The sequence below is a fragment of the Crotalus tigris genome, unplaced genomic scaffold (assembly GCF_016545835.1).
Source record: "Crotalus tigris isolate CLP2741 ecotype Arizona unplaced genomic scaffold, ASM1654583v1 scf7180000019583.1695794, whole genome shotgun sequence".
NCBI lineage: Eukaryota > Metazoa > Chordata > Lepidosauria > Squamata > Viperidae > Crotalus > Crotalus tigris.
Window position 1 is genome coordinate 1,685,102 of NW_024097605.1, and position 10,693 is coordinate 1,695,794.

At 38.9% G+C, this 10,693-nt stretch overlaps 1 protein-coding gene across 1 annotated transcript; it reads right to left on the reverse strand.

Annotated features, from left to right (window-relative positions):
• Window positions 1–7,290: 7,290 nt before the first annotated feature.
• Window positions 7,291–9,696, reverse strand: LOC120317274 (vomeronasal type-2 receptor 26-like; the record flags this gene model as incomplete). The annotated part of the gene is made up of 3 exons (XM_039363715.1): window positions 7,291–7,362; window positions 7,855–8,585; window positions 9,570–9,696. Coding segments are annotated over 3 exons (930 nt in total), but the record flags the coding sequence as incomplete, so codon positions are not given.
• Between the last annotated feature and the right edge of the window lie 997 nt (window positions 9,697–10,693).

Here is a 10,693-nt window from a genome sequence, read left to right on the forward strand (position 1 = left end):
ATGTTTGCTGAAAGCAAAAGAGCTGTGGTATATTATTGAAAATCCACAAGTATTTGCAGCTGCAGATCAGAAAAGCCATGATAGAGCCCTAGCTTATCTTATCTTGAATTTAGACGATGACCAATTTCTAAATGTTGCAAATTTAAAGACTGCAAAGGAGATTTGGTTGAAGTTGAGAGCTGTGCACCTGAATGTTTCTGCTTGCAACATAGTTCAATTATCAAGAAAACTTTACAGAGCCTGTTTGCAACCAGGAGAATCTGTGGAACAGCATTTAAATAAAATGCAAAGTTTATTTTTGGACTTAGAACAACGTGGGATTAAATTCCCTGAGTCCCAGAAGGTTTTATTGGTGTTGAACAGTTTAGATAAAACCTGGGACACAGTTTCTGCAATATTTGAGTGCAAAGAAGAGCAAGACTTAGAGTTTGAAGCTTTAAAGGCATGTTTGCTTAATGAAGAAGAAAAACACCATTTTAGAAGCAGCCACGAGGAGGAGAAATTCCTGAGGAGGGAGTCCAGACTGCAAGTCTCCAGAGGAGAAGAAACAAGCAGATCAGACCGGACCAAATTGCAACAAAGGAGAGATTTTGCAAGAGAGTTTTACCAGTAAAGACTTGCTACATTTGTGGAGCGAGCACACATTTGCAAAGGAACTGTTTGCAGAAGAACAATTTGCAAAAGGAACATTTTGGTGTTGCAAAGTTTTGCAATAGCAACAACAGAGACAAATGGTTAATTGATAGTGGGGCAAGTCAAACAATTGTTAATGACTCTGAATTATTTTGCAGGTTTGTTCCAATAGCACAAGAAGCTGTGGCCAGAAAGCAAAAGTCATTGGAAAAGGCGATGTAAAAATTCCATATTTGGAATCAAAGTTTACCAGTGTGCTTTGTGTACCTGAGATGGAACATAATTTGTTAAGTGTGTCTAATTTAGACAAACAAGGTTTTGAGGTCATTTTTGTAAATGGGAAATGTCTTATCAAAATAAATGGGAATATTTGTGCAGATGGCATAAAGGAAGATAATCTATATGTATTGCAGGGACAAAAGGTTCAATATATTTAAGAATGTTGCAGAGCATGATTCATGTGTTCATCTTCTACATAGAAGACTTGGCCATGCAAGCTTTAAAGTTTTGCAGCAAATGCAAGATTTTGCAGAAGGGCTAAATTTGAAGGGATGCAAAACATATTTGGACTGTGCAGTATGCAAAGCATCAAAGTCAAAGGCATTCCCAGTTAGTAAATGTAGCACAAGACAAACAAAAAGAGTTCTAGAGCTGGTCCATGCAGATCTGGTGGGACCTATGCAAGCCAGTTTGGGAGGAGCAAAATATGCACTGGTAATTGTTGATGATTATAGCAGGTATTCATTTTGCTATTTGCTTAGAGCAAAGACAGAGGTGCTACAACAATTCAAACAGTGGGTAGTTTTGTAGAGAGAAGGTACAGACAACAAGTGTGTCAGTTGCAAACTGACAGAGGTACTGAATTTATGTCAACTAAATTCCAACAATGGTTGGAGCAGTTGGGGATAAGACACAGACGTACAAATCCTTACACAGCAGCAGAGAACGGTGTAGCTGAAAGAAGGAATGGTGTTTTGCAAACAATGAAAGATTCATTATTGGAGGATTCTGGTATGAGCAGGTCATATTGGGGAGAAGCCATACTGACTGCCAATTATATAGTTAACAGGCTGTGGAGTTCCTCTATTAATAATACCCCATATGCCATTCTATATGGGAGAAAGCCATCACTGGCACATTTGAGAATTTTTGGAAGTACTGCATGGGTACATATTCCAAAAGCAATCAGAAGAAAGGGACAGCAAAAGGAAAGAAAGCTTAGGTTTGTGGGCTATGAGCCAGGGTCAAAAGGATATCGCTTTAGCGATGGAAGTAAATGAATTATAATTTCAAGGTCTGCTAATTTTGCAGAACAAAATTGGGACAGAATTAAGGCAAATTCTGGGTATGTCTCACTTAATGACGGCGATCTGTTTAGTGACAATAACTCATCTAATGATGAAAAAATGATTATAGAAGATGTCAATGTTCAGGGAGGAGAGGCTGAACAAGACATGAAGCCAGAAAGAATTGAGACACAGGAGCAGTTAATACCACGTAGGTCAGAGCGATGTAATAAAGGAATTCCGCCTGACAGGTATTCTGCCAGCAAGGTAAAGGTTTGCAATGTGTGGTATGAGCCAAGAAGTTATAAAGAGGTGTTGGCATTACCAAAAGCTGAACAAGAAAAATGGAAGGAGGCCATGGATAAAGAGATGAAATCCATGAGAGACCATGAAGTATTTAAATCAGTGACTTTGCCACAGGGAACCAAAGCTGTGGGTTGTAAATGGGTATATAAGAAAAAGGTATTGCCAAATAATGATATACAGTACAAGGCCAGGTTAGTGGCACAAGGTTTTTCACAATTAAAGAATGTGCACGATGATGAAGTATTTGCGCCAACTGTGAAAAGTGAGAGTATAAGATTAGCACTGGCATTGGCAGCGGCATATAAGCATAAAATCTGGCACTTTGATATCACAACTGCATTCCTCAATGCTGAGTTAGAGGAAGAAATTTATATGATCCAAGCACCAGGATATGAAATTGCAAAACCTAACATGGTATATAAATTAAACAAGGCTATTTATGGGCTGAAGCAGTCAGCCAGAAACTGGAATATCTGTTTAGATACTGCTTTAAAGGATCTTGGATTTAAAAGTTGCAAAGCTGATAATTGTATATATACTGGACAGTTGACAAGGAGGGAATTGTCTACTGTTATCATTTGTGGATGATCTTTGCTTCATCGCAAAGGATGCATCACAAGTCAAAGAATTTGCTGATAAATTAGGAAAGAAATTTGAATTAAAGAATTGGGAGAAATAAAAAATTATCTTGGTGTAGAGATACAGAAAAATGAAAAAGGTGGTTATATTCTCAGTCAAAGGAGAAAAATTGAGCAGTTATTGGAGAAATATAATATGAAGGATTGCAATACTGCTCCCACACCCATGAGTGCAGACTTTTATAATAGTTTAAGTGCGGACAAAGGTGAAACCTGTGATCAAGAGATGTATCACTCAGCAATAGGGAGTTTGTTATATCTATCACAGTGGTCCAGACCAGACATAGCTTGCGCAGTAAGCATTTTGAGTCGTTTTACTGCTGCACCTACAAAGTTACATTGGATGGGTGTAAAAAGGGTTCTCAGATATTTAAAGGAGAACTATAAATTTGGGTCTTCAAATACAGATTACTGAGGAATTGAAATTAAAGTGTTACGTCGATAGTGACTATGCAAATGACATAAACACAAGGAAATCAAATTCTGGGATTATAATATTGTTTGGAGGGACTCTGATTGGATGGAAGTCCAGAAAACAAACAACTGTTGCTATTTCAACAGCGGAAGCAGAGTTTATTGCTTTATCTGAATTGTGTTCTGAAGTAACATGGATATGTACAGTTGTTGCAAGATTTAAATATTAATGTAAAAGAATCTGTAAAGGTATTTGAAGACAATGCTGCCTGTATAAAAATGGCAACTGGTGACAGGATGAAGAACAGAAGTAAACATGTAGACATTAAGTAATGTAATGTCAGGGAAGCTGTAAAAGGAAAATTGATTAGTTTACATCATTGTTCTTCTGAGGATAATTTGGCAGACATGATGACTAAACCATTGGGTAGTGTTACACTATGGAGAATGTGTTAAGTCAATAGGTCTGATGTCTCTTCCTGTCATGAAGGGAGGAGTGTTGGAATATTCATGAACAGGAAGAGTCATGTGGTAACTCAGTCAGCCAATGTGAAGAAAGTGCTACTGAGTCTGTGCAAAAAGAGTATTGAGTTAGGAGCTGGATTTCCAGTCTCATGTTTTGTCTCTGGTCTGTCTCTGCAAGAAGTCTTCATTAAGCTTGTTGTTGTTAATTGCAAAGTCGTGTCCGACCCATCGCGACCCCATGGACAACGTTCCTCCAGATCTTCCTGTCCTCTACCATCTTCTGGAGTCCATTTAAATTCACACCTACTGCTTCAGTGACTCCATCCAGCCATCTCATTCTCTGTCGTCCCCTTCTTCATGCATCAATCTTTCCCAGCATAGGCCCTTCCAGGAGCTTCCTTCTCATAGGTGGCCAAAGTACTTGAGTTTCAACTTCAGGATCTGGCCTTCTAAAGAGCAGTCGGGGTTGATCTCTTCTAGGACTGACCGGTTTGAACGCCTTGCAGTCCAAGGGACTCGCAGGAGTCTTCTCCAGCACCATAGTTCAAAGGCCTCAATTCTTTTGCGCTCAGCCTTTCTTATGGTCCAACTTTCACAGCCATACATTGCAACGGGGAAAACCATGGCCTGGACTATACGCACTTTTGTTGGCAGGGTGATGTCTCTGCTTTTAGTAGCATGTTCTAGATTGCCATAGCTTCCTCCCCAGAGAGCAAGCGTCTTTAATTTTTGGCTGCAGTCCCCACCTGAGGTGATTTTGGAGCCCAGAAAAATAAAATCTGTCACTACCTCCATTTCTTCCCCATCTATTTGCCAGGAATTGAGAGGGCCGGATGCCATGATTTTGGTTTTCTTAATGTTGAGTTTCAAGCCAACTTTTGCACTCTCCTTCTTCACCCGCATCAAGAGGCTCTTTAGTTCCTCTTCACTTTCTGACATTAGAGTGGTATCATCTGCATATCTTAGGTTGTTGATATTTCTCCCGGTAATCTTAATTCCAACTTTTGATTCATCTAGCCCTGCCTTTCTCATGATGTGTTCTGCATATAAGTTAAATAGACAATATACAGCCTTGCCGGACTCCTTTTCCAATTTTGAACCAATCAGTGGTTCCGTGTCCAGTTCTCACTGTTGCTTCTTGACCCGCATATAGGTTTCTCAACAGACAAATAAGATGGTCTGGTATTCCCATCTCTTTAAGAACTTGCCACAATTTGTTGTGATCCACACAATCAAAGGCTTATTATTATTATTATTATTATTATTATTATTATTATTAAAAGAACCTTGCAAGTTTGAAAGTACTAACTACCTGCTGCCATTTTAACTGATCCATAAAGGTGGATCCTTTGTAAGTATTTCTCTCTGCCTATTAAGCCACTGAAGGTTCCCCCTCTCTTCTCTGATCATGTTCCAGGCAGCACTTTTTCTTCACCCGCCTCAAAGTCATCTATGAATTCCATTACAATTCCATTGTAATCCTAACTCAGCATGATTTAAAAGAGATTTAATAGAACAAATGAAAGATGAGAAGGAGAATAATTTGGAAAAATTTACAGATCCACATGATGAAAACATAAAGCAAGCCCCATCCTAAGTAGAAATACAGGAAAATATAATAGAATTGTGGATTATGACAGAGATGAAAACTAAGTGGAAATATACAAACAATAAGCCATGAGATGAAAAATGACCAGATAATGACTTACTACTTACCCCTTTTACAAAAGGGGACTGTTAAAACCACGAAGAAACTCCCAAGAAAGAAGTTTGGGTTAGAGGTTATATCTTAATGAAGCAAAGATTAAGAATATTAGAAACAAAAGAAAGGAATCTAAAACTGACCGGTTTGATCAGAGTTAAAACAAGAAATACTTTTATAAAGTGCTAGGAACACTTCATGCAATTTTGTTGATACAGGACATAAATGTTAGTGATTTTGAATTTGTGAGTGAATAAGACTTGAGATATTGGAAAAATTGCTTTATGTAATTTAATGTGACTTTTCATATAACATAATAAGCTTTGAATAAAGCTTGCTGTGGGAGACTGTTGAAGGATTTTCATAAAGAAAGAAAAAACTTACAGAAATGAATATTTAGAGTTAAAGAAATGATTGAAGAAAAGAAAAAAACAAAATAAACAACATAAAAAGATCAATTTATACAGCGGTTGTCAGTAAGTAAGGACTACTTGTAGTTGATTTCAAATCTTTCTCAGATCAGTAATTGGTCCGAACATTGGAGTATTACAGCATGTCCATAAGTAGAACATCCAGCTCTGAAGTCTGTGTGTTCATGTGCCAATATATACTCTGGGTTGACCCAGTGAACTAATTTGTTTTATAAGTATCTAGCATCCCCCAAGAATTGGGGTTTGCCATTCCATGTTCTGGTGTAGGCTGTAGAACAGGGGTGTCAAACTCGCAACATCACGTGATGTTTTGCAATGTATTGCGACTTTTTGCCATTGCTGGCGATGGGGTAGGAGCAGTTTCGTTATGATGCATGCGGCCCATGGGCTGGCAGTTTGACATCCCTGCTGTAGAAGAATCTTTATTTCAGGCTCCAATCTGAGTCAATCATGGAGACCAGAAGTTTAGTCTTCTAAGCTTCAAACTATTTCAGCACTTGAGACTGGGGTGCAATTAGGGAGTAGGTTACATTAAGTCATGTTCTTCTTATACATATAATGCTCTGAAGTGGTCCACCCATACAGATGCAAGTAACAGATGGGAAAGTGAAAAGGTCCTATCAATTGGGTGGGAAGTCAGCTGGCACCAGAATAAAATGGGATTTCTGGCTTTTTATTATCAACTACTGCCAAGAAGACAAGACCTATTGAATTCTCTGTTCTTGTTTTGTGATAGATGTTTTTATATATTTTTTATTCAAGAACATAGAGTCCTGAATAGAATGTTCAGCTGAGTTCTCTTTTTATAATTTGAATTTCCTAATCAATTTACTCTTGGCTTCAAAAATTTTCCATGTCAAAGCAGGGCTTGAGAGGGATAGGTCCTACTCCTGTATTTTTCTCTCTTCCTCAGTATCTAAATGGAGAGCATAGACTGGAGTAACACAATCAGTTTGGTGAAATTCTGTGGAAGTTTGCAGAAAATCTGTCCTTTTAAGTGTAGTAGAGTGAAATTGCAATGCTTCATCAGACAGAAGCAGCTGAGATGTTTGCTTATTGAAATGCTGAGTCCAATCGTCAGGGATCATCTTCAGCTCTAACTGGTTCCACAATTGGAGTAGGGTCTCTTTGAGAAAACAATTGTTGTATACTTTTATAACTGTGATGCTTGAAACATGGTAACTATCAGATTGATTGCCTAGATAAAACTTTTGTATATAGTAATTTAATTCCATATAATTAAAGTAATCAATCAGATTTGAGTTAACATAGTGGGAGAATTCACCAAGAAATTGCTACTAATAGATCTGTTCAATAAATATCAATTTAGTTTGTTGATTATTTTTAATAAACACAATCCCTTGTAATCCTTTGTAATCCCCCTTTGAATTGTTAAATCTTGCTACTTGATTGGATTAAGTATTGTGTGCAGAAGAATCTAAAAGATCTAATGTAACAGCACAGATAATTTCAGATACTTCACAGATCTACACCCAGACAGATGACAACAGCCAATGTCTCACAAAACATTGAGACTTTGATATCAGCAGTAATCTTTTTTCTTTCATTCATTCTTTCTTAATTTTGAAGTCTCTTTTTTTGGTAAAAAGATTGAAGCTATGATTCTACCATACCTTTAAAAGAAGAGAACTTTTTTAAACAAATGGATGTTAGAGTAAAAGTATAAAACAGATGAAATGAACTTCCCTAATTATCATGATTGATCTAAACATTTGTCTTGGGGAACACTAATAAGCAAATTGGTCCTATGCTGCTTGCTAAATTGTGCAGGTTTAAAATCACATTTCTGTTTTGCTTTTCAGAATAAGCTGCTCTTTTGTATTCAAATCAGGTCGAAAAAGAATAATGTAGCACTTGGGGAAAAAGATGCAACCCAGCAGCCCAGCACTGGAAGCCAAGATGGAAAAGACCTGCACAGCCACCATGTATTTCCCCTTGGTGCTCAGGTAGGTAGGCACAAAGGAGATCCAAACACTACAGAAGACCAGCATGCTGAAGGTGATTAGCTTGGCTTCATTGAAGGCGCCAGGCAACCTCCGGGCCAGGAAAGCTACTGTGAAGCAGATGGCTGCAAGGAAGCCCATGTAGCAGAGAGCAGTGTAGAACATTGCAACAGAGCCTTCATTGCATTGCAGGACAATCTCTCTGGTCTGGGAAGTCATATCTGAGTCTGGGAATGGGGGAGTAGTACCTAACCAGATAGTGCTGATTATAACTTGGATAAAAGAGCAGCAAAGGACAATGGAGTTGCCCAAAGGCTTCCCCAGCCATTTTCTCATGCTATTTCCTGGTTTGGTGGCTAGAAAGGCCAGCACCACTGTGATGGTTTTGGCCAAAAGAGAAGACACGGCTATGGAGAATATGATGCTGAAGGTAGCTTGTCGCAGAAGGCAGGTAGCTCTCCTTGGCTGGCCAATGAAGAGGAAGGAAGACAGGAAGGAAAGCAGGAGGGCAATGAGGAGCAGGTAGGACAGGTCCCGGTTGTTGGCTTTGACTACTGGGGTTTCCAGGTGCTTAATGAATATGTTTAAAACAAAGCCGGAGCTCAAAGAGAAAAGTAAAGCGAAGGAAGTAAGGATGACTCCCAGATCTTCTGAATAGGATAGGAAAGTGATCACCTTAGGAACACACTGATCCCGTTCCTTGTTGGGGTGCCGGTCCTTGGGGCATCTCAGACAATGTTTGGCATCTGCAAAGAACAAATGCAACACTCATGTACTTCAGTGGTTTGAAAATCTCTTGATGTTCTCTTCTGTTTATAGGATTTTTGTTCACAAGATTGTCAATAAGCACATTTTAGAAGTAATTTTGCATATGGGAATGCATTAAGTCAATATATACAGATACTCCCCTATATACCGTGTTTCCTCGAAAGTAAGACCTACCCTGAAAATAAGCCCTAGCTTGATTTTTGGGGGTGGGCTTAATATAAACCCTGCCTCAAAAATAATCCCCATTTAAAAATCAAGCTAGTGTGGGGGTGGGGTTGTGGATCTGTCCCACAGCCCTGTACCCACTTACCTCATAGCCAGGCCTCTCCTCACCCACCCACTTCTTCTGCAGCGTCTTCTGCAGCCAGACTCGCATTTCTCAACCACAGGCCTTTCCGGAAGGCCTCTGCAGCCGAGAACTGAGCTATGGATTGAATCCATTGCTCGGTACTCGGCTGCAAGGCCTTCCAGAAAGGCCTGACTGCAAAATGCAGGCCAGAATGCAGCTGCATAATGCAGCTATTCCTTTGGCCACAGAAGGTTCGGCTGGGTGGGGCTGTCGGTATATAAAAGAGTATAAAAGACGTCCACCCAAAATAAGACCTGGTGCCTCTTTTGGAGGGGAAAAAAAACCTAAGACCCGGTCTTATTTTTGGGGAAACATGGTACATTTTTAATAATACTGGAAAATTCTATTGCATAATTAGGAAAATGATAAATTTAAAAGACAATCTATTGGATTGTGTTCCCAATCTCTACTACAGAACACAAGTCAGTCTTCATAATCTTGCCAGAATATAGGTAGTCCTTGACTTTTTACCACAACTGAGCCCCAAATTTCTGTGATTGTGAAATGAAATAAAAATGCAGGATAGATATAAAACAAATTGAAATATTAGAATTAATTGTGGTTATTCAAAACTAGTAAAACACGGACAGCTTTTCTCTCTGGAATCACCCACCTTCCTGGGTGGAGATGGTCCCTTCTGCACAAGGAATACAACTGTAGCAGCAAACTGGTTTATCTTCATCAACCAGCTTGACAAACCCAGGCAAGCAACTATCCACACACCGAGACCTTGGCAGGGGCTAAAGTTAAAGAAAAGGAGCATTCCATGAAATAGGTGGAACTGATGTTCCTATGAAATTAGTCCTAAGATAGCAAGCCCCAGTGAAACTGCTGGCCCAAATTTTAACCTGCTGAATCTAATCAGAAGAACTAAAATAGCTGCAGGTGAAGATAGCAAAAATAGCAAAAATATTTGACATCAATCATTCTCTTGTGTCACAGAATGTTTGCTAAATGATGCTTTTTGGTCCTGATTTTACCTTTGATTAAATTGGCTTACTGTACATCTTTTTTTGAAGCCAGCCAAAGCACCACATCTTCTGGGAGCAAAGTACAAAATTTAATTACATGCTGTGTGAAAAAATGCTTCCTTTTATCTATTCTGATTCTTTCAGGATTCAATGTCATCGGCTGACCCTCGTTTTTTTATGCTTTGAGGTGGGGAAAGTAGCTTTTCTTTGTCCATTTTATCAATACCATACATAATTTTGTAAACCTCAGTAATGATCTCTTTCATACATCACATTTCTATGCAAACAACAACAACAACAACCCAACAACCCACCTCCAAGTGTGGCAACCATTCCTGATAGGGAAGCAGCTCCAGCCCTCTGATCACCTTAGCCTTCCTCCTCTGAATCTTTTCTAACTCTATTGTATCATTTTTTAAGTGCAGAGGGCCAGAATTGCACATAATATTGAATGGAATGGAATACTTTATTTGGTCAAGTATGATTACACACACAGGGAATTTGTCTCCTGGGCAGAAGGTCTCAGTGTACATGCAAAGCAACAGAGTAATGAAACCAATAAGAGGGGGTAACAGAGAAGGTGAGAAGGATAATAATAATACTGCAGTCACACTACCTACATAAATATACATAGACATTAGACAGAACTGTGACAATTAGGTGTTCAGCCCAGTGATGGCACAAGGGAAAAAAACTGTCTCTGTGTCTAGTTATTTTGGCATGCAATGTCTTATTGTGCTTCCTGAAGGGAAGAATTGAAACAGTT